Here is a 23,051-nt window from a genome sequence, read left to right on the forward strand (position 1 = left end):
GTTAATTTGGGGTGCCTGGGTGGCTCAGTCGTTAAGCATCTGCCTTTGGCTCAGGTCATGATCCCAGAGTCCTGGGATCAAGCCCCGCATCGGGCTCCCTGCTCAGCAGGAAGCCTGCTTCTCCCACTCCCACTCCCCCTGCCTGTGTTCCCTCTCTCACTGTGTCTCTCTCTGTCAAATAAAATCTTAAAAAAAAAAAGGGTTAATTCATCAAGAAGAGTTAACAAGAATGAATATGATACTAGGAACAAAGCTTCATAAGAAAGGCAATAAAACTGACAGAACTAAAAAGAGAAGTTCCAAAGACTTTTAATAGCACCCACCCTTCAGTATGCCTTTCTTTCCATTTTTGTGTTCCTCCTAGGTAATTAAGTCCTAAGGGCAAGAATGGTGTATTTTCATTATCATCTCCCAAAGTGCCTTGATGAAGATTTTAAAAGATCTGAAAAATGATTGGAGGAAAATTTGACAGTGTGTATTAAGGATTTTTTAAAAAATTTTGTCTTAATTATTTATAGCTTAAAGAACAAAATGAAGAAGGTAATATTTTACATTTACTAAAACATTTACTATTTCTGATGTTCTTAATTTGTTTTCATTTCTTTCTTTTTTTTTAAGGTTTTTCTTTAAATTCCAGTATTGTTAACATACAGTGTTATATTAGTTTCAGGTGTACGATATAGTGATTCAATACCTTCACATGACACCCACTGCTCATCATCACAAGAACAGTCTTAAGGATTTTTTTTAATGCCCATGCTCTAGTATCTATTAATTTAAATCCTAGGACTCCTTCCAAAGGAAGACCTCCAAAAAAAGCAAGACACTTTCTTTTTTTTAAAGATTTTATTTAGGGACACCTGGGTGGCTCAGTTGGTTAAGAAACTGCCTTCAGCTCAGGTCATGATCCTGGAGTCTCGGGATCGAGTCCCACATCGGGCTCCCAGCTCCATGGGGAGTCTGCTTCTCGCCTCTCATGCTCTCTCTCGCTGTTTCTCTCTCAAATAAAAAAAATAAAATAAAATAAAATAAAGATTTTATTTATTTGACAGACAGAGATCACAAGTAGGCAGAGAGGCAGGCAGAGAGAGAGAGGAGGAAGCAGGCTCCCTGCCAAACAGAGAGCCCGATGTGGGGCTCGATCCCAGGACTCTGGGATCATGACCTGAGCCGAAGGCAGAGGCTTTAACCCACTGAGCCACCCAGGTGCCCCAAGACGCTTTTATGCTTGAAAAGTTCAGCACCTGGAGAGAACACAGTAAGTTGTGGCAAGCGTTTTCAGGTCCTCTGTAGCCATATCCTGAACGGCCAGCAGGTGGAGATATCACCCAAGGAAAAGACAGACTCCCACGACCACCGCACCCAGCCCCGGGCCTTATTCTTTTACTTACTTTGTAAACATTGGTTCCCCCTCCTGAAAAATGAAGCTAAGAGAGAACTCCAGAAGTCTCTGAATTTCCAAACTAGGTTTATAAACAAACATTTTATGGTAAATGTCACCTGTGATTATCCCTGATTCTAATTTAGAAGGGGCTTTTGTAGTTTTTCACATTTTGGTCACTGCCAGAGTAGGGCTCCCTCCACCCTGCCTCATCTCAGTTATATACACATGCATTTATACATATATGGTGTACACGTGTTTTGAATAATTTTTGAATAATTAAACAACATAGGGGCATACTACAGTCCCCTTCCCAGTCACCCTGCCATTAACACTTTGCTTCCCCAAATAGAGGTGCTGTCACTTTGAATTCTTAACTGTAATTCTAGGAGTCTTTGCTCTCAATCCATGGGTGCTTTCTTCATTCTTCCACCTAGCCATAAAAGCAGCCAATTCTGAGGACTTTCAGAGACTTCACTGGACTGGTAAAGATATGCCTTAGAGGGAAATAGTCTTTTACAACAGTGCACACTAATCACCCAGAGATCTTGTTAAATGCAGATTCTGACTCAGAAGATCTGGTAGGGCTCGAGATTCCGCACTGCTCATGAGTTCCCAGATAACATTGCTGCTGCTGGCCCAGGAGCCACACTTTGAGTAGCAGGGCTGTACCAGGAGGGGGCAGGGCACCTCTCAACTACAATGGATTCCTTATACGTAACCTTTTAACTTTGACTTAACTGTTAATGTTTTCATGCCACCAATCAATATCTACAGAGAATCTACTCTGCAAATCCAATGCTGGTTAATTTTAAGCACCATTAGTAAGCATCTTGGAGCTCCAGTCCCGAGGTTCCTAGGATTAGTGATGATTCAGATTCATTCCTTGCCCTGTCACTCATTCATTCAACATTTATTGAGGATCTACTTATGTACCAGGCACTGCTCCAGGAGCTGGAGATGCAGCAGTAAAGATAACCATAAATCAGGGTGCCTGGGTGACACAGTTGGTTGGGCATCTGATTCTTGGTTTTGGCTGAGGTTGTGATCTCAGTGTCCTGATCTCAGGGTCATGGGATTGAGCCCCATGTCTGGCTCTGTGCTCAGCACAGAGTTTACTTGAGATTCTCTCTCCCTCTCCCTGCCCCTCTCACTTGTGTGCTCTCTCTTTCTCTCTCAGATAAATAAATAAATCTTAAAAAAAAAAAAACCCGTAAATGAGTTTATTGCTTAACTCCCAACTTGTTAATTGTTAACTTCAAATAAGTCTGTCTCCAGTAGGGGAGACAAGTAAATAATTAGGCAGCTAAGCTCCTTTCCCACCTCCCCCTTTTTCCTTTTCTTTTCTGGAACAACTCAATCCAAAAGCCATTCAGGGGGTCAAGCAAAGTAGCTTTCCACTCAGAGAAACAGGGGAGTCTGCAGTGATCCAGAGCAGGGGTGGTGGAGCCCAAGCAAGACGAGCAGGTTATCCATGTGGAAAGTGTGGCCTGGTACAAACTGTCTGAGCCCAAGAGAGTGAGAAGGGCATCTGGGCAGGGGGACACCCTGGTGAGGGTTGTCAGAGTCTGAGCAGAGTAAGGAGGGAGCATCTGTGACGGTCAGTTTCATGTGTCAACTTGACTGGCTTCTAGGTGCCAGTTAGATTAAACATTTCTGTGTGTGTTTATGATGGTATTTCTGAATGAGATTAGCATTCTAATTAGCATTTAATTTAGTTAGTGGACTCAGTAAAGTAGACTGCCCTCAGCAATGTAGGTGAGGATGATCCAATCCCTTGAGGTCCTGAATAGACAAAAGGTGGAGGAAGGAGTTTTCCCATTTTTTTCTTGCTCTCTCTGTGAGTTGGGACATCTCATCTCTGGTCATTGGGCTTGAAGTTCCACCATTGGTTTCCCTAGTTCTCAGGCCTTCGGACTTACACCAGCAGCTCTCCTACCAGTGTACACATGGCAAATTGTGGAACCTCTTAGCCTTCATAATTGTGTGAGCCAATTACTCAACAAACTTCTCTCTCTCTCTGTTTCTAAATATATAGATAGATATAGATCTCCTACTAGTTCCGCTCCTCTGGAGACCTCCAAACTAATACAGTATCCATGCAGAAGCCTGGGCTTGGTTTAAAGTGTTCGAGCCTGAATGGGCTACTAGGCCTCCATGTCAGGTGATGGTGGTGGTGGTAGTGATGGGGGATGTGTTACTTGCAGGAGGACTGATCAAATAAGTATATTCATATATCATCAGATAAGTATATTAAGGCTAATGGAAACCAGGTTTCTTAGTGTCAGCAAAGGAAGTTACAAATATGGGAGGAAGGAAAATCAGAATAAACCTGTGGTGCTCAGTTGGAATTAGAGGTCAGTATGATCTCAGGGCTTTCAGTATGGATTTAGAAATCCTAAATTTTAGAAATACATGGGTTTAGACATCCTAAATTTAGAAATTAATCACTGTTAGTTGTAAAAGTGTGCTTACTTATCTATATTCCCTAATTCAGTTCATTCAGGCCTAAGAGCCGTGACATCCCCAAAGCAGTCCCTACCTACTCCACAGATCTTGGTTTTTTTTAAATACCATTCCCTGGGCCACCTGGATGGCTCAGTGGGTTAAAGCCTCTGTCTTCGGCTCAGGTCATGATCTTGGGGTGCTGGGATTGAGCCCTGCATCAGGCTCTCTGCTTGGCAGGGAGCCTGCTTCCCCCTCTTTGTCTGCTGCTCTGCCTACTTGTGATCTCTCTCTCTGTGTCAAATAAATAAAATATTTTTTAAAAATACCATTCCCTACCAAAAGAAACCAGAATTCTTTGGAGAAACGGGTGATTCAAGGGTTGGGGCAGGGAAACTCCAAGACCAGTAGAAATATCTTGTGCCAGAAAGTAAGGACATGTTCAAAAAAATGATGTGGACATGCTAAAAGTACCCAGAAGCCAACTTAATGGGGTTCCCACTGGCTCAATCTGATAAAACTTGAACTTGAAAATAAATGATAGTAGCAGATTCTAATCTGTTGAATAAAATGGGAATATACAAGTCTAGACTGATATAAATAAATGAGAAAGTTGGTAGTGTGATGATCAGAGTATTTATCTAGTTTTGAAGTATCTGCCCACAAAATAAGGGCCAGGTACAAAGGTTATTTCTGCTGTAAAAACTTTATTGGGACAACTGGTGACGTCATTTGTTGAGTCCTGAAAGAAGACAATGTGGGTAGCAGAGATGAAAGGACCTGAGCTCTTGTCCTTCAAAAATACCCTGCTTTGGGGGTGCCTGGGTGGCTCAGTGGGTTAGGCCTCTGCCTTCTGTTTGGGTCATGATCTCAGGGTTCTGGGATCGAGGCCCACATCGAGTTCTCTGCTCGGCAGGGAGCCTGCTTCCCCCTGCCTCTCTGCCTACTTGTGATCTCTCTCTCTCTCTGTCAAATAAGTAAATAGAATCTTAAAAAAAAAATACCCTGCTTTGAGTCCACGTTCTAAGGTCGTGCTTTGGCCTTTCTGCACTGGTAACTGCCGTAATGCCACACAACCCCTTCTGCGCCAGCGAGCTGCGGCGTATCCAGCGGAGGGGCGGGGCGAAGAGTGGGCGGAGATGGTACGGCTCTGTGCTCTGGGGAAGACGGAAAAGGGCGGTGTCGGGTGGGGCGGGGCCACGCCGTCTCCGCACAAGGAAGGCGGGGCTGATGAGGCCACGCCTCTTCCGCCTCCCTGTTCTGCCACAGCGCATGGAAGGCTGGCGGCCCGGGCCGGGTCTGTCTAAACTCTCCGCGTCGGGACTGGCGAGATGGCGGCTGAGGTGTTGCCGAGTGCGAGGTGGCTGTACTGTGGGGAGCCCGACGAGAGCCAGAGAGCAGTACTGGGTAAAGACTGCGGAGCCGGAGCAGAGTTCCCCAGAACTCCCTCCCTTTCTCGGTCTGGATGCCTCTACAGGCCTCCTGCCCCTGTCGTGCCCCTTTCCCAGCTGCGCCAAGACCCCCTCCAGTCTCCTCCACTCCTTGGGACTTGGCCAGGGCTCCTTTGTCATCCCACCAGCTTTCTGTCACCACCTCCCAGCTAGATGAGGACATCCCAGGCACCCTCCTCCCCAGGCTGTACCAGTCATCCCGTCACTCACTCACACCTGCCCAGCTTCCTTCTCCACCAGGGAGAGATTTCCCCGTCTCTCTAGATCTGGGGTAGACCTCCGCTCCATTCCCCTAGTTATTTCCTTCCGTCGCAGCCCTTTGGCAGCACTGGCCTCACCTCCCCATCACGTCTTCCCAGCTGAACCAGGACCTCCTTCAGTCCCCGTTTAGGTCAGGACCTGGACTTCCTTACCATTCCCATTCCTTCAGTTACTCCCTCCCAATAAACAGCCCAGCTCTTCCCCACCATATATCGTGGGTCCATCTACTCTCTTCTCATTCTTGGGCTGCAATCTTACAGTCCAGTTCTCCAATGGGAAGTTGCAGAATCCAGGCAACATGCGTTTTACTTTGTACAAGAGCAGTGACTCCACAAACCCCAGGAAGAAGAGTCAGCGCATCCTGGTAAGTGCTGCAGTAGCCAGCTGTCTCCCCTGGGCTAGTCTTGGTCCAGAGGGCCCTGGGTGTGGATGGATGCAAGAGGGAGGAAGAGGAGGGGAGGGATAGCAGATGAGCCTTTGAAGAACTGTGAGTCCCCAGCGGGTTGGGGTATGGGACAGGCTCCATTCAGCTACGTACTTTTGGTGAAGTGGTGCCCTTCCCTTGGTTTGTTCGTTCAGCAAGCTTTTATTGAGCCCCCACTGTGGCCTGGTGCTGTAAGGTGCAAGGGGAACCGCTGAATCGCACCTGGCCGCACTCCGGGGGAGCTCCTACTCTAGAGCAGGGTTTCTCAGCCTCAGCACTATTGTCCTTCTGACCGAGATAATTCTCTGTTGTGGGCCAGACTGATGCCTCACAGGATGTTCAGCACCTCTTCTTTGTGACACCTAGAATGTCACACGTTCCCAGATGCCCCCCAAGGGGATTTGCTTCGTTCAAAATGGCTGCTTTAGAGAGGTGAGAACTGGTTTTAAGCTCAGCAACTCATACAGGCAGACAAGCCAAGAGCTGAGGGTGGGAAAGTGAGCTTGGAGAAGTCTCCGCTTTCCAGAAGGCCTTCCTGGGGGAGGGCGCGGCAGAGCTGAGCTCTGGAGGATGGAGGACGGTTTGACAACTGAGGTTTCGCAGTCCAAGTGAAGAGAGTAGCAAGGATAAACACAGGGAAGCAGGAAAGCTTGGCTGTGATTGAGGCGTGAGTCACCAGCGTAGTTCTGGTGTGTGGTGCAGCCAGTGTGGATGGGAGCAGTCATGGGAGAGATGGGCGAAGAAGTTCAGGAAGGGCTTGGACTTTGGGTCCAGGAGGTAGTTGACAGAACCGTTTTATTGCATACCTCTAACTGCTGGGAGCTGAGGACCTCTCTCCTAAGGCCTGAGGTGCAGCTCCCCCAAGAACTTTTAAGACCAGCTAGAAACCAGCATTATCTGGGGCTTCCCTTTCAAAAGTCCTCTTGCCTTTCTCCCAGAGATGCCCCAGATTCACTTGGATAGTGGGGCTGGATCATCTCCCAGAGGCTCTCTAGTTCTAATCCACTTCGGTTATGGATTCTAAAGCTTTTGCAAATGTGGGAAGAGGGGACAAGATGCGTAATACGTTTCAACATTGGTTCTAGTGGTGCATTTTCCCTTTTCATTTTAGGCTGCTGAAACAGACCGACTGTCCTACGTAGGAAACAATTTTGGGATGGGAGCTCTCAAGTGCAACACTCTGTGCAGGTAGGGGAAGGGATGGGAGAAGGGGAGGAGAGTGATGGTGAGCCTGGCACTGCTGGTTTTGGTCTTTTTTTTTTTTTTAAGATTTTATTTATATATTTGACAGACAGAGATCACAAGTAGGCAGAGAGGCAGGCAGAGAGAGAGGGGGGAAGCAGGCTCCTTGCTGAGCAGAGAGCCCGATATGGGACTCAATCCCAGGACCCTGAGATCATGACCTGAGCCGAAGGCAGAGGCTTAACCCACTGAGCCACCCAGGCGCCCCCTGGTTTTGGTCTTTATTTTAGGGGCAGTGGGGGAAATCTGGAGAGGTTTACCATGTCCCTGTGTTCCCAGAATCAGGGGCCTTCACACCAGCATGCGGACATGCCTGAAAAGAAAAAAATGAGTTACATTTGTAGGATTTCCTAAAACCTCATTTATTTGTAGTTTTCTTTAAGATAATTTTTTAGGGGGCACCTGGGTGGGTCAGTGGGTTGGGCCTCTGCCTTTGGCTTGGGTCATGATCTCAGGGTCCTGGGATCGAGCCCCACATCGGGCTCTCTGCTCAGCAGGGAGCCTGCTTCCTCCTTCTCTCTGCTTGCACCTCTGCCTACTTGATCTCTCTGTCAAATAAAAAAATCTTTAAAAAAAAAAAAAAGATAATTTTTTAGGCGTGCCTGCCTGGCTCAGTCAGTGGAGCATGCAACTCTTGATCTCAGGGCTGTGAGTTTGAGTCCCACATTGGGAGCAGAGATTTTTTTTTTTTAAAGATTTTATTTATTTATTTGACAGAGATCACAAGTAGGCAGAGAGACAGGCAGAGAGAGAGAGAGAGAGAGACGAGGATACAGGCTCTCTGCTGAGCAGAGAGCCCGACACGGGGCTCGATCTCAGTATCCTGGGATCATGACCCGAGCCGAAGGCAGAGGCTTTAACCCACTGAGCCACCCAGGCACCCCGGGAGCAGAGATTACTTAAAAAAAATTCTGAATAATAAACATTTTAATTGAGATATAATATAACATGACATTAGTTTCAGGTGTACAACATAACCATTAGTTATTCGTATATGTTGCAAAATGGTCATCACAATAAGCAGTTATCCATTACCACACAGAGACTATTTTTTCTTATGATGAGAACTTTTAAGATTTATTCTCTTAGCAAGTTTCACATTTGTAATATTGTTAGCTTTCACATATATAATATTGTTCATTTGTATATAATAAATATATATGATATACTATTGTTAAATACAGTATTGTTAATTACATCCCCTTATTTATTTTGTAACTGAAAGTACCTTTTGATCACCTTCATTACTTTGCAATATTCTTTATAACTGTTTGGTTCCCAAAAGGCGGCCTAATTAATAGGCCAAAGCTTGCCATAAATTTCTGCTGGAACTAACAAGAAAAGGATCTGGTAGTGTCAAAGGCTCCAGGGTTTCCATACAGCTCTGCCACTGATCACCTGCTTTGAACAACTCTGCCTTCTCTAAGCCCCAGGCTCCCCATCGGTGCAGTGATGATTGTCCACCCAAGCAGCCTGTGACTGTCAGGCACTGGTGTAACGCAGACTGTGTCCCTCTGATAGTACCCAGCAGTGAACCACAAAACAGGCCCTTTCAAAGCCCCCATGGAACCACCCTGATAGAAGTCAGATTAATTTGTATATACTTAAAACTGTTTTAACACCACATCATGCCTTTCCGAAGATTCTCTAGTTCAGACTGGTCTCCCCATAATTCCCAGTTTTACTTGTCTTTGCCTCCATAAAATTTATGTGTGCAATAAATGCTAGTGTAATTCTAGATTCTTATATCTAGAAACCCCAAAGCGTTTCCCACTACGGCAGTGAGCCCAAGTGTAGTTGACTACCAGAATCACCGGGAGCTTTTTTTCCCCCCCTCTTTTTCCTTCCAGAACCACCTCGTGAGCTCCCTCATTCATTCTCTCCTTTCCCTCTCATGCTAAGAATTGCTGCTATAGGGAAGTACTTTCCTCAGCAGCAAGTGGTGTGTTCCTTAAGTGTATTGATAGGGGCAGAAGGACCAGTGAGAACTTTTAAATAGGAAAAAGGAAGTTGTATAAACAATATGTTTGAATAACTGATTGTCATTGGTATTATTCCTTCTTTATTCAGGCATTTTGTGGGAATTCTGAACAAGACTTCTGGCCAGATGGAGGTATATGATGCTGAGTTGTTCAACATGCAGCCACTGTTTTCAGGTAGGGCCTAGTCATGAAGGCTCACAAAAACACTGCATGTTTTAGGTTTGTTAGATGAGTTAGTTTTTGATTTGTAAAACATATTTTGTAGTTATTTTTTAAAGGGCGCCTTCCTGGCTTACTATGCTCCAGGCACAAGTTAGGGGTTGGAGATGTCGCAAAACAGTCACAGGTCCTGTCCGTACAGCGTTTACAGATTTGAGATCAGAAAATAGTCTTCTGGAAGCAGTCTCATTCTTGATCTCCTAAAGCACTTATCTCGTGACTGCTGTGATGCAGTGACCCCTTACACTTGGCTTTCTATGATGTGTGCATCCGCTTACCTCTTCAATGATGTTTTAGTCACTTTTGTATCTCCCTAGCTGCTCAATACATATTTCAGTGAATCAAAAAAAAAAAAAAGTTTTAGTTAAAGCTGCTTGAACAGGTAAGCCTGACGATTCACAGACCTGTACCCCTGGGGCTAATAATACATTATATATTAATTTTTAAAAAAAGCTACTTGAACAGTGATCAGAGCAGAATATTGGAGGGCATGTCTGATATTTTTTTCATTCAAAGGCCTTTCTTAACTCTTTGCTGTTCTAGTTGGAGTAGAGGTCTTAGGGTCTCTAGCAGGTGATGGAAGTTACTTACAAGTTGGACAGTAATTTTCATGTTGATAAATCTCTACACTTTCTGTTCAGGAGAGAATCCATTTTTTCCCTAATCCAGTGGGAGAGCTTGTACTGCTTCTCTGCTTTGGCATCTTAGAATGCTCTGGTAGAGTGGAATCTTCCAGAATGATAGGTCAGAGGGTCAGACCCAGGGGACTCCTGTTCCCTAAATCTTAAATACTGAGAACCACAGTGGGGCGGGAGGTACAGATGAGGAAGGATTGTTAACAGTCATTGGTAGATCTGCTTAATACCTTCCGAGGTAGTAATTCAGCTTTATTCCCTCAGCACAATGGTGTCAGTCCTTTTAAGAATCTGAAGGACCTGGACCTACTTCCTGGAAACTTACATAATATTCAAGAATATATATGAGATTTTGCATATGATTGTAAAGGGCTCTTGAGTCTTGAAATCCATCTGTGACTTTCCTAGGGGTCCAGAGTCTATAGGTTAAGAATTCCTTGCTTTTTGAATACAGCTACATTTAAATTATTCTCCAAATCCTTTTCTGACTTCTAAGGAGGCAAAGGAAATTATTCTTTAATCTGTTGATCAAACAAATTTTTGTTTTTACATGTAAAAAAATTATAAGTAATGTTTTATTTTAGCCAGCATAAATATATACACATACGTTCACACATGCAACATTTATTGATTCCTTACTATGTGCTAGGCACTGTTCTAAGCACTTTCAATGCATGTCATCATTTACTTCATGTAATAACTCTCTGGTGGTTTTATTGATGACGAAACTGGCACAGAGTTTGAAGGGGACATATTGCTGATATATATGTATGTTATAATACAAAGTAACTTATAATTATAATATCTTAATACAAATAGTATAATTATATATTAGTAGTACTAATATAATTATACAACTGGTAATTATACATTACTAGTATTAATATAATGTATATTATAATTACATTATGTTAAGTTATAATTATATTATATTATATATATATTTCATATATATGGACTGGGAGTGCAATTCAGACAAGGTCACTCTAGAGCTTATGCTCCTGTCCACTACTGTGTCCTGCCCCTATATGAGTAGTTTATGGGAGATCAGAGAGAGCTTCATGTAACACATACCTCACATTTATGTCTGCCTTTAGGTCTTTAGTAAGGAAGTCAAAACTATTTATTGGAGATAGCCGAGGACTTGATTTCTAATCCTGTCTAGGCCACTGCCTGGTGAACTGACCTGGGATACATCATTTCATTGGGAGGCTTTTTCCTTATTTGTAAAACGAAGAGGTTGGATTAAATGACCTTTCATTTGACTCCTTAATTTATTCTCCATATCCTCTAACTGTATACTAAAGACACAGACTAAATGTTCACAGAATCTGTCATGTTAAACTCTGGGAAGTCCTACAGTAAAGAAATCCGTTTTTCTTAGATTAACCCTGAAATAAATATTAATCACTGTTATAATCTGTGGGTCTTACAGCTTGCTTTTTATCCCCCTCTCTGTTTTTGCTTGGTTTGTGTTTTGACAGATGAATCAGTTGAGAGTGAATTGACACAAGAGAGTCAGACCAAAAGTTTTAGAGAAAAGGTAAGTGTGACAGAACTGAGACATGGGAGCTGAAGCACGTTCCTTCTAGGACTGCGTTTCTCCGTGCAAAATGAGCTGGCTGAGCAGAGGGCTTTTCCCAGCTCACTGGGTCTGTGGTTCCCCGGACGGTCTACCTGTGGAGACTTCTCGGCCTCATGGAGCGCTGTCCTTCCGTCTGGGGCAGCTAGACACAGCTCCGTGCCGTGTTCGGTACTGGGTTGCTGGGCTGACATAGGTGTAGTGTAACACTTGATTTTGGATTTAATGCAAGTTGCAGAAAATCCTGGCTGTAGCCTGGAAGCTCTCACATTAAAACAAAGTAAACTTCAGGATTTTCAGCGTGGGTGATCTCACCCCAGATGGCAAGTCAGTTGAGGCTTCAGCGCTGCCTGGAGCACTTGTTGAGAAGGACGTGAGACTGTCCTCAGGCTCAGTGGGAGAGAGTGAGTGATAAGCAACATCTGCTGTGAGTGTAGGGCTGGAAGACGGTAGGCTGTGCGTGGAATTTACCAATCCTCAGTCTAGTCCGGGCTTTCGCCGTGCAAAAGGACACCTTTGATTTGTAAATAGCCCATGACAGTTTACAAAGCGAGTACTATTAATACAAGCCTTTGTGATAGAAAGGTATGAGTCCCCCCAGTTCACAGGTGAGGGAGTCCTGGCTCAGAAAGGTGGAGAGTTTCCCCACAGTCACACAGCTAGGAGTAGTAGTGCCCAGCCTGTCCCCAGACAAACCAGATTTGTCGCTGCACAGATGGATTCTTGCATCGAAGCCTTTGGAACCACCAAACAGAAGCGGGCTTTGAACTCCAGAAGAATGAACAAAGTTGGCAGTGAATCTCTCAACTGTGCAGTCGCTAAAGCTGCAGAGAATATTATTGATGCAAAGGGTGTGACCGGTAAGCAGCTGGGACTTGGGATAAGAGTCTGCTCACAGAGGCTTCTTCCTCTTCTCTTGAGATCTTTTACCTGCCCCACAGATGGAAATAAGGGGCATCAGGGCTGGATTCCTTCCTGCCTCTCCCTGCGCGCCTCCTTGGGGAACAGACTCTGCATATAGTAAGACACGTCTGCCTGCAGGGGGGTCACAGTCAGGTAGAGGAGACCAGTGCAGGGACAGGTGTGTGCACGCTGTGTCTTGGGCGCCAGGGTTCCAGTTGGCGGGGTGCAGAGGGAGAAGACCTCGGTCTCGGGGTGGTCACAGGGAGGTTTGGGGCAAGAAAACTGATGTGAGGATGATGAACTGAGACAGTGCTTCCCTATGGGATCAGCGGATCTTTTTCTGTTCCTAAACTCATGAGCAGCTTGAGCATTTAATTATATTACTTAAAAATGTATTTATTGCTCAGATGCATTATAAGAACATAAGAGAAAGTTTACATAAGAACAGTTTTTCTATTAAAATGGGATTTTAGGGGCGCCTGGGTGCTCAGTGGTTAGGCCTCTGCCTTCGGCTCAGATCATGATCTCTGGTCCTGGGATCAAGCCCCGAATCGGGCTCTCTGCTCAGCAGGGAGCCTACTTCCCCCTCTCTCTCTGCCTGCCTCTCTGCCTACTTGAGATCTCTTTCTGTCAAATAAATAAATAAAATCTTTAAAAAAAATAAGTAAAGTAAAACAGGACTTTAGGGATGCCTTGGTGGCTCATTTGGTTAAGTGGATGACTCTTGATCTCAGCTCAGGTCTTGATCTCAGGGTTGTGAGTTCAAGCCCTGTGTTAGGCTCCATGCTGGGCGAGGAGCCTACCTAAAAATAAATAATAAAATAAAATAAAATAGAATTTTAGTAGTTTTTAGACATTCTTTTTTTTTTTTTTAAAGATTTTATTTATTTGACAGACAGAGATCACAAGCAGGCAGAAAGGCAGGCAGAGAGAGAGGAGGAAGCAGGCTCCCTGCCGAGCAGAGAGCCCGATGTGGGGCTCGATCCCAGGACTCTGGGATCATGACCTGAGCTGAAGGCAGCGGCTTAACCCATTGAGCCATCCAGGCTCCCCTAGACAATCTTTTTAAACCCTGAGATTATATAAATATTTCCCTATGTTTTCTTTCAGTATTTTCACAATTTTACTTTTAACATTTAAATCTTAATGATTTTTTTTTGGCATATGGTACAGACCTAATTTTATATTTTCCAAAGGATTAGCCAGCTGTCTCCAGCTCCATCCTTTTTTTGTAGACGATTTAAAAAGTCATCCTTCTCACTTGAGTACATTCTGTCTGTTCTGTTCAGTTGTCCTTTCTGTTCCTAGGGCAGCACCAGGCTTTGGATTTCAGTAGCCTCATCTTCCAGCTTGTTTTCTGATGGGACAAATTCCTCCATCCATTCTTATTTTTGACAAACATTGGTTAGAGTAGCATGCCTTTTTTTCCCAGGTGATCTTAAGAATTACTTTGTCAAATTGCCTCAAAATTCCATTGAGAATAAAATGGAGAGAATCAACATCTTCTTTGAAATATTATATTTTCTTATCTGGAACATAGAAGTATGTGTCTCCATTTATTTGAAAGCATAAATAAACTTTTGAATTTTTTTGTTCAGTTGACTCTCAGCTGTCAAAGGACATTTAAAAAGAAAAGAAAAAGGGGTGCCTGGGTGGCTCAGTTGGTTGAGCATCAGACTCATGATTTAGGCCCAGGTCATGACCCCAGGATCCTTGTATCGAGCCCTACGTGGGGTCCCTGCTCAGTGGGGAGTCTGCTTCTCCCTCTCCCTCTGCCCTTCCCCCTACCTGTGCTCTGTCTCCCAAATAAGTAAAATAAAATAAAATAAAAACAGGGGCACCTGGGTGGCTCAGTCAGTCATTGGGCATCTGCCGTCAGCTTGGGTCATGATCCCAGAGTCCTGGGATTGAGCCCCGCATCCGTCTCCCTGCTCTGTGGGAAGCCTGCTTCACCCTCTCCCACTCTCCCTGCTTCTGTTCCCTCTCTCACTGTTGTCTATGTCAAATAAATAGATAAAATCTTTAAAAAAAAAAACAAAAAAAACCAAAAAACCCGTGGGGTGCCTGAGTGGCTCAGTGGGTTAATCCTCCGCCTTCGTCTCAGGTCATGATCTCAGGGTCTGGGATCAAGCCCCACATCAGGCTCTCTGCTCAGCAGGGAGGCTGCTTCTCCCTCTCTCTGCCTGCCTCTCTGTCTACTTGTGATCTCTCTCTCTGTCAAATAAATGAATAAAATCTTAAAAAAAAAACACACCTTAAAAAAAAAAGAATTCACTCATTTCCCATCATTTTACCAGATGAACTATTAGAATGTTCCTGTATTCCTCTCTATGTTTATATGCTTGCTTAATTCTTTTTTTAATACAATTGTTTTTTTTCTTTCTTAATTTTTTTTTTTTTAATTTATTTGACAGAGACAACAGTGAGAGAGGGAACATAAGCAGGGGGAGTGGGAGAGGGCGAAGCAGGCTTCCTGCCGAGCAGGGAGCCCCATATGGGGCTTGATCCCAGGCCCTTGGGACCATGACCAGAGCCAAAGGGGCACTCAATGACTAAGCCACACAGGTGCCCCTACAATTTTTTTTTTTTTAACAATTTCATTAATTTATTAGAGAGAGAGGGACAGCACAAGCAGGGGAAGCAGCAGGCAGAAAGAAGCAGGCTTCCTGCTGAACAGGGAGCCCAATACGGGGCCCAATCCTAGGACCCTGGGATCACGACCCAGGTTGAAGTCAGATGCTTAACTGACTGAGCCACCCAGGCGCCCTAGCTTACTTAATCCTTACGTGGTTTTTCTTATAGAGTCGTTCACAGTTTTATATTCTTATTTTTCGTTTTTACTCACAATTTGTGGAGTTTTCTGGACGTTAAGCCGTGAATGGCTCTCTTCCTCACTTTTAGCTTCTCTCTCTTTTTTTTTTTTAAAGATTTTATTTATTTATTTGACAGAGATCACAAGTAGGCAGAAAGGCAGGCAGAGAGAGAGAGAGGAGGAAGCAGGCTCCCCGTGGAGCAGAGAGCCCGATGTGGGGCTCGATCCCAGGACCCTGGGATCATGACCTGAGCCGAAGGCAGAGGCTTTAACCCACTGAGCCAGCCAGGCGCCCCTAGCTTCTCTTATATTGTAAATATTTATTAGCTCACCTGTCCCTCCCAGCTACTGTGCGGGCTGCTTGAGGGGAGCCGTGCTGCGTGTGCCTTCTCCAGGGCCTGGTTAGGTTTGTGTTATGAGTGGACGTCAGCCTGGTCAAGCCGCATTGGCAGAAGCATCCCGATTAGGAGTTTCTGGGCCAATTAATCTTGAGTACACAAGTTACAGAGTACTGGGGAGCCTGAACCCAAACAGCATGATACCAGCACCATCTCTTCCTTTATTGAAAAGCTCTGGTCAATGACGCCATCCATGACGACCTGCAGGATGACTCCCTCTACCTTCCTCCCTGCCATGCTGATGCCACCAAGCCTGAAGACGTGTATAAGTTTGAAGACCGTATCCTTGTTGCAGTAGAAATGCTGCTTTATTTCCCAAGTTGAGAGGTGCACACGTGAGTGGGCAGACAGTCTCTCTAAGGACGTTGCTGGTCCCATCACGCTCACAGGAGTACTCGCCCTGGCGCCATTGCTGGGAAGTCAGCTAGGCTTCCTCACCAGCTGTGGGACCGGCCCTCAGCCTCTGAGAGTCCAGCCCATTCCTCAGCAAAGTGCCAGATACCCTCAAGCTCAGCCTTGGGGGGGCCACTCTCTGTGGATAGTCAAAATAAGACTTTCACGTCAGCCCTAAGTCTAGGGCAGATGATCTGTAAAAGGTAGAGCATAGAATTTTCCTACTGGTCGGTCTAGTCAGAGGGAAAATAACTGCAGTGGCTTTTTAATCAGCTGAGGAGGCAGAAAAGCCCCAGCAGGGAATGGACTCTGGGCCAGGAGTCTGGAGAACTGATTCCCTGTGCTCAGCCCCCTAATACTGTGTGGTCTTCCCCGATCTGGGCCTCAGCTTTACCATCTCTAACATGGGGCCACTCTGAGGTGAGCAAGCTCGTTGGATGTTTCCATTTTGGTCAGATTATGTTCTTGACTTGTCACTAGTTCTGTCCACCGCAGAGTATGAAGCTCTTCAGAGCCCCTCCGAAGCTTTCAGGAATGTCTCCTCAGAGGAAATACTGAAGATGATTGAAGAGAACAGGTAACCTCCTCCCCCGCCCTGGGGTAGATGGAGTGTCTGAGGCAGTGATGTCAGAACTCGACAGTAGTCAGACATGAAGCGGACCTTTAGGGATGTCCGTTGGTAGGGGTGTATGTCTTTTCAACATTTGAACATGAATGAGCCAGTGTTTTCTTGAAAATGTTTCGGGCCTCTGTCCCAAGGCTGTGGGTGGCATTCAGGGGGGAGAGAGGTCGCCTCTGAGTGCATGGTGCCTTTGGCTGAGCAGAGGGTGGTGAGGCCTTGCAGTGTGGGACTTGGAGCCGGAGCTGGCCTGGTGTCCCCAGTGTTATGCTGACGGTGATTGTCCCTGGCAGGGCCCAGGTGCCAACCTGTGACTAGGTGCTAGTGGACACTTCATACATAAAGTCACTTTATACACAATATACATAAAGTCAAATTTATGGGGGCACCCTGATGGCTCAGTTGGCTAAGGGTCTGACTCTTGATTTCAGCTCAGGTCACGATCTCAGGGTCATGAGATCAAGCCCCCGTTTCAAACCCTGCACTTACCAGGGAGTCTGCTTCTTTCCCTCTCTCTCCCTCTGCCCCTCCCCCGCTTGTGCACGTGCTCGCACTCTAAAAGAAATAAATAAATCTTTTTAAAAAGTTAACTAGGGGCACCTGGGTGGCTCAGTGGGTTAAGCCGCTGCCTTCGGCTCAGGTCATGATCCCAGGTCCTGGGTTCGAGCCCCACATCGGGCTTTCTGCTCAGCGGGGAGCCTGCTTCCTCCTCTCTCTCTGTCTGCCTCTCTGCTTACTTGTGATTTCTCTCTGTCAAATAAATAAGAAAAATCTTTAAAAAAAAAAATAAAAAAAAAAAAAATAAAAAAAAATAATAAAAAGTTAACTAATTTAAATAGTGTGTATTTTAAAATACTTCCCTGTCTCCTTTGGCCCTTCGAGCAGCTTTTCTTTTACAGGGACAATGGAATTTCTTACTTTTTGAGTTCTTTTAATAATTTCATCTTGAGAAAATGAAAAATTGTCAACCCTGGGTTGGTTCCCAAGTTTTCGAGAGTGCTTTTTTTGGTTTTTGTTCCAAAGATATATGTGCAGAAAAGCTTATTCCTGGTTCTTGGTTGTCTTCGTGTAACTGTGGCTGCACAGCAGGTGCAGGAATGAGCTCTGGGCTGAGAGTCTGGAGAACAGAGTCCCTGAGCTCTGCGAGAGGTACTGCGTGGTCTTCCCTCTCAGACCCTCAGTTTTCTTATCTGTGAAATGAGGCTGCTGTAAGATGACCTTGAAGAGCCTTCTCACCTCTGAGTTCAGGATCCTCCTGGTGGTGGAACAGTACATAAAAATAACGGTTAACACTGAAGGAGCTCTTACATGTGCCAAGTACTGTTCTAAACGCTCTTCTTGCATTGTCTCATTCAATGCACCAAAAAATCCTAGAAGGAGGCTACTATCTTTATCCTAAATTTTTAGGCAGAGATGGTGTACAGAGATGTATAGAATATAGAAACTTGCCTAAGCCACTAAAAGGGGGGGTTCAAACCCGGGCAGTCTAACTCAAGAGCCTGAGCCCCTGAGCACAACATCAGGATGGGGCGGACTGTCTGGCAGTCGACTGTGTTGGCAGACTGTGCCAAGTCCGTCTGCTGCCTACGAATAAAGTTTTATTGGAACACAGCCATGGCCATTCATTTGTGTATGATTAATGGCTGCTCTTGCACTACAGGGGCAGCTCTGAGTAGATGCAGCCAGAGACCACAGGGCCCACAGAGGCTGGAATATTTATTGTCTAGCCCTTTAGTGCCCTAGCCCTGTGCTCGCGGTGTTACAAGGAGCATTAGCAGGATGGCCCTTCCTCGACTGTTGTGTATTAGCTGTGGCAGATGCCTGCTGTTTTCATTGTGAGAGCGGGAGTGGCTCCTGACAGCTGGTCTTAAATGCATTCCTCCTTTGCCCCCCCCCCACCCCGCCCTTCTTTTAGCCACTGCTCCTTTGTCATAGAAGCGTTGAAGTCTTTGCCATCAGATGAGGAGAGCCGAGACCGCCAGGCCCGATGCATATGGTTTCTGGACACACTCATCAAATTTCGAGCGCAGAAAGTGATTAAGCGGAAAAGTAAGTAGACATTTTATTCTAGTTATTTCCAGCCTGTTACTTGTGTAACTGGCTCTGATGAGAGAAGAAAAGCCTGTGCTTGTGCAGATCTTTAGTTCTGTATAACGGGTTCCTGTGGGCGCCACCAGCATGCCGAGACAATTGGCCCGGCTCTTTCCTCATCTGAAAGTGGGGACAGGCTGGGTTGTACGATTGTTCAGAGCTAACATTGACTGCTCTTTCTTCTGCATTGGGCAAAGTATAGTATCCAGTCAAATCAAATGAAAATTTTAAGAGACGGTTGGACAAAGGTCAATCCTGTGGGGAGAAAAATCGGCTTTGCTCACCTGAAGGCTGGTGGCAGGGCTGTGTTGTGTCAGCTAATTTCCGACTGAGAGAGAAGAGAGTCCATTTCCCCTGGTCACCCGTGTCACCTTCAGTAAGGGCTACGGCAGGTGTGTGGGGGGTGCCCCACATTCCTATCTCCCCGGAGTTGGAAACCCACCTGTGGTTTCAGGCCCAAGCTGGTGCCGTCTCGTTACAGTGCTGGAGCCCCCAAGAGGCTGTATGTTGTCGGTACTTGGTTGTTGCTCATTTGCACGTTCCAGTTGCCCTTCTTTCCCTCTCCCTGGGCTTTTGCCACAGTCTGTGTTGCATCTTATGAATTCTGTGACATCAGGCCTCATCGGAGTCTGTTCCTCCTTCTCACCGCTGCCCCGTCACAGATGTCTCTCAGGCGCAGGCAGCCTGCAGGCTGAAGTACCCTGAGCACGTTTGCATTGGCAGGTGGCTGTCCTGGTTCACAGGCCCCTGCTTCTCTTCCCACACGGTTCTGTTCCTTGTGGTGGCACAGCTGTTGGCCTCTTGTCCCAGCTCACGGAGGAGGTGTGGTACAAGGGTTTGGAAACAAAACGCACAAACTCACCTTTGTGTTACAGGTGCCCTGGGACCTGGAGTCCCCCACATCATCAACAGCAAACTGCTGAAGCACTTCACCTGCTTGACCTACAACAATGGCAGGTCAGGGCTTGATTTCCGGGGCTTGACTTCCGGGGCTTCTGCCTGTGGAGGAGAAAGCAGGCGGGAAGGGTTGGGCAGGGGCACTAGAGCATGGATTGGCTTCCATGTCCGCAGACACTGCTGAGGAGAGCACTCATGGCCATTTGCAGGGGCCTGGGGTCAAGATAGTTGAGGAAACCCTACATATTACATGCTCTGTGCCCCTTGGAGAAGTTCCTATTAGCAGCTCTAGGAAGTCCTGCCATGGAGACTTCTTTCAAAGAATCCTTCCTCATACCCCACAGAACTGGTGTTCCATGGGAAGGCAGTGGAGCAGAAAAGCATAGGCCAGTGTGATGAGTTTGGGGAAAGGACCCAGAGCAGCATATCTGGCCTTCTTTCCTGCCCTTGGCTCAGAATGTGTTTCCTGCTATGAGGAAACATCAGCAACTGGGTTTGGGATGACTGTTTTCCCAGCAGCCCAGCTGATCAGTGAGGTCAGGCTCTGAGGGTCCTTATCATTGCGAGACTCTAACTCTGCCTGGGGAAAGTATACATGTGGCTTTCTTTGTCCCACCTGGAGGGGATGCTGGGGTTTCCTCACTGCTCCACTGTGTGTGACGGCATGGGCACCATGACAGGACCTCGAATGGTGCTCAACTTTCTTTTCTTCTCCCCAAGATGGGAAGACATTGTGTGTGTATGAGAACGGGTTTGGATGTTTTTATTTTGCTCTCAGAATAATCATCTTACGCACTGTCTCTCCTTTACTGCCACTGCCTTTGCAGCCTGCGGAACTTGATTTCAGATTCTATGAAGGCAAAGATCACTGCATACGTCATCATACTTGCCTTGCACATAAGCAACTTCCAGATTGACCTGACAGTGTTACAGAGAGACTTGAAGCTCAGTGAGAGAAGGTGAGCAGCACGGAATTACAAGCTCCCTGTGGGGGCTTGATGTATTTCTAGTACTACCGGAAAGCAGGATGTGCCATCGAGGGAACTGGGGATGTGTAGTATGGACAGGATTTGGGACCGGGGGACAGTTGTCAGTGCCCGAGTGAGTAAACAGATGAGCAACCAGACATTTTGGAGTAAGCCTTGTCTTGTGAGGTGTAGTATTAAGTCTGTGATGATCTCAGTGATTTCCCTACAAAACAACGGGAGAACCCTTAGTTAGAGAAGTCAGTGACTTTCTCAGGCTCACACAGCCTAGAAGGGGAATAGTTGGCCTTCAGGCCTGAGGCTTCCCCTAGCATTCTGTCCCTGTATACACAAGCAGTCTCGGAATTACTGTCACTGGGGAGAGGAGGCCTGTATGGTCCAAGGGGTGGAGCCCAGGGCTGGGCATTGTAAGAGAACCCAATCTCAGCTTAGCAAAAAGAACTTTCTCTGAGTCAGATGGAAGGGGCTGCCAGGCAAGGTGTGGGAAGCACAGTGGGGCTGCCATTTGCCAGGGATGTCACACAGCTTCTGTAACCCAGCAGCCCTGCTGAGCGGCAGGGACAGACTGGGAGGGTCCTGGGAGAGTTGGCAGAGTTGTGGTCTTGGGCCCTTTACAGCCCTGCCAGGAGGGATTCAGACTAAGTAGGGGGCCGAACTTCCAGGATCATGAACTGTGGGTATGTTGGCCTCTGTCGGTGGTTTCGGGGCATCCGGTGTCCAAGGCTGCCGGTGTTCCAGGAGAGCCTCTGAGAACACCTCTGTCTGGACTCTTGTAGCAGTCCCTGGCGGGGTTCTCCTGAGGGCTGTCCATAGAAGGCATTCTCATAGGCAGTGAGTTTGAAAATAAAAGAAAGAAGGTACTTGGAGCCTGTAAAAGCTCTACCAAAATTCTAGCAAATGCTCGGTCCTGGTTATCAGAAGTAAACAGAGTTTTAATGGTGTCAGGATAGCCTGGTTTTCCATCACTTATATGGATATTTTCTAATGACGAGACATTACATTGAAATGGTCTTTCTGATGACTCTGGATCTTGTTTCCTTCTTTGCTTTGCTCTGGGGGCCACGTTGGGGATTCTTCGTGGCCAGGAGCGTGATGTGCTGCTCCCTCCTGTCAGGCCTCCCTGAGCAGACCTGCTGAGGACGTTCTGCCCCATTTGTTCTGTGTTTGTTCCTTAGGATGATGGAGATCGCGAAAGCCATGAGACTGAAGATCTCTAAAAGAAGGGTGTCTCTGGAAGCTGGCAGGGAGGAGGATCACAAACTGGGCACCCTGTCCATCCCACTGCCTCCAGCCCAGGCCTCGGAACGCCAGTCCAAGCGGAGGAGAATCACCTAGAAGCTTGCTTTCTGCACGGAGCATTTTGGTCACACACAGCCACTACCTCTATTCATTTCCAGTTTTATTTTTTAAAATGAGAAGAAAAAGAAGCCTTGCCTTGGTGTGGGTATGAAGCCAGGAGGCAGCGTCTCAAGTTGTGCTGTGTACAGTGATGGCCCTGTTGGACTTGACCTCTCTTCTTTGGTGTGGCTGGATTGTGAATGGCAGCCGGTTCCTGTGGGAGGGTGGGGCCTGGGGAGGTCAGAGTGGGCAGATCTTACAGGCTGCACCCTGGGGCACATCTAATGGATAATGTTAATAAAGAGAAATGTGAAGGGCCCCTGGAGTGCATAGTGAGGAGGTTACAGCCCAGCTGGGCTGGGAGGAGGCCTTAGGCATCATTAGTAGCTAAGCATGGGCCGCCCCTCCGCGGGGCTGCCAAAGGGGCCCCGTGAGCTTGAGGCTGCCGTCAGAAGTGGAGCCAAATCAGAGGATGCGATCAGCGCCTTCGGTCGCTCTGCCTGGCTCAGGCCACACAGAGGGCAGGGGGCAGCTCTGAAAGCTCCTTCCTGAGAGAGATGAATCAGAGTGAAGGACGGAAAACACATTGTTCTAGCTCTCCTTCAAAGGGGGTTTAATGTGTGGACAGAAAGCTATAGGATTATGAAAGGCTGCACGTGTGGGAGTCAGGCGGCGGCCTCTGGAGCTGTGAGGTTTGAGGGCGCACGGCTGCTGCTGCTTCCTCAGGCAGGCGTGGACACCCACTGCTTCCCAGCACTGCCGCTGGGCCTCCTGGGGCTAGTGACTGGGCCCACAGTGCTGAGGGCAACCTCCCCTGCTTTAGCACCCCATTTCCACTCCTGGGCTGCTCAGCACGAACAGCCCAAAGACCGGGAAGCTGGTCTCCATCTTGCTTCCTCCTCCTGTGAACGTTTGACCCTCGAACAACCCAGGGTGAGGGGCGCCATCCCCTCGCAGAGTCAATCCGTGTGTCGTTTTGACGCCCCCGCCCC

The 23,051-nt window shown here is 46.7% G+C and overlaps 1 protein-coding gene across 2 annotated transcripts; it reads left to right on the top strand.

Moving 5' to 3' along the window:
- Positions 1 to 5,061: 5,061 nt before the first annotated feature.
- Positions 5,062 to 22,377, top strand: LOC111145796 (RNA polymerase I subunit E). Of its 2 annotated transcripts, none has more exons than XM_022501013.1 (12): positions 5,062 to 5,233; positions 5,799 to 5,902; positions 7,074 to 7,150; positions 9,275 to 9,360; positions 11,525 to 11,583; positions 12,338 to 12,482; positions 15,908 to 16,015; positions 16,609 to 16,705; positions 18,663 to 18,796; positions 19,714 to 19,795; positions 20,563 to 20,694; positions 21,897 to 22,377. In XM_022501013.1, exons 1-12 carry the CDS (start codon positions 5,158 to 5,160, stop codon positions 22,054 to 22,056), a joined length of 1,260 nt encoding a protein of 419 aa, XP_022356721.1. In that variant the 5' UTR covers positions 5,062 to 5,157; the 3' UTR covers positions 22,057 to 22,377. The 2 variants fall into 2 exon arrangements, with proteins under 2 accessions (XP_022356721.1, XP_022356722.1); XM_022501014.1 differs by lacking the exon at positions 5,062 to 5,233 and adding an exon at positions 6,282 to 6,394 and having other exon boundaries at positions 5,844 to 5,902.
- The last annotated feature ends 674 nt before the right edge of the window (positions 22,378 to 23,051 follow it).

The sequence above is a fragment of the Enhydra lutris genome, unplaced genomic scaffold (genome assembly GCF_002288905.1).
Source record: "Enhydra lutris kenyoni isolate GAN:26980312 unplaced genomic scaffold, ASM228890v2 scaffoldscaffold13, whole genome shotgun sequence".
Lineage (NCBI taxonomy): Eukaryota > Metazoa > Chordata > Mammalia > Carnivora > Mustelidae > Enhydra > Enhydra lutris.

What these genes read in the sequence shown, in the direction of transcription:
- LOC111145796 (XM_022501013.1), top strand. Translation starts at nt 5,158, where the DNA reads ATGGCGGCTGAGGTGTTGCCGAGTGCGAGGTGGCTGTACTGTGGGGAG. An exon ending in CATGCAGCCACTGTTTTCAG is followed by an intron (nt 9,361 to 11,524) that starts GTAGGGCCTAGT and finishes GTGTTTTGACAG; the next exon opens with ATGAATCAGTTGAGAGTGAA. An exon ending in TTGAAGCTCAGTGAGAGAAG is followed by an intron (nt 20,695 to 21,896) that starts GTGAGCAGCACG and finishes TTTGTTCCTTAG; the next exon opens with GATGATGGAGATCGCGAAAG.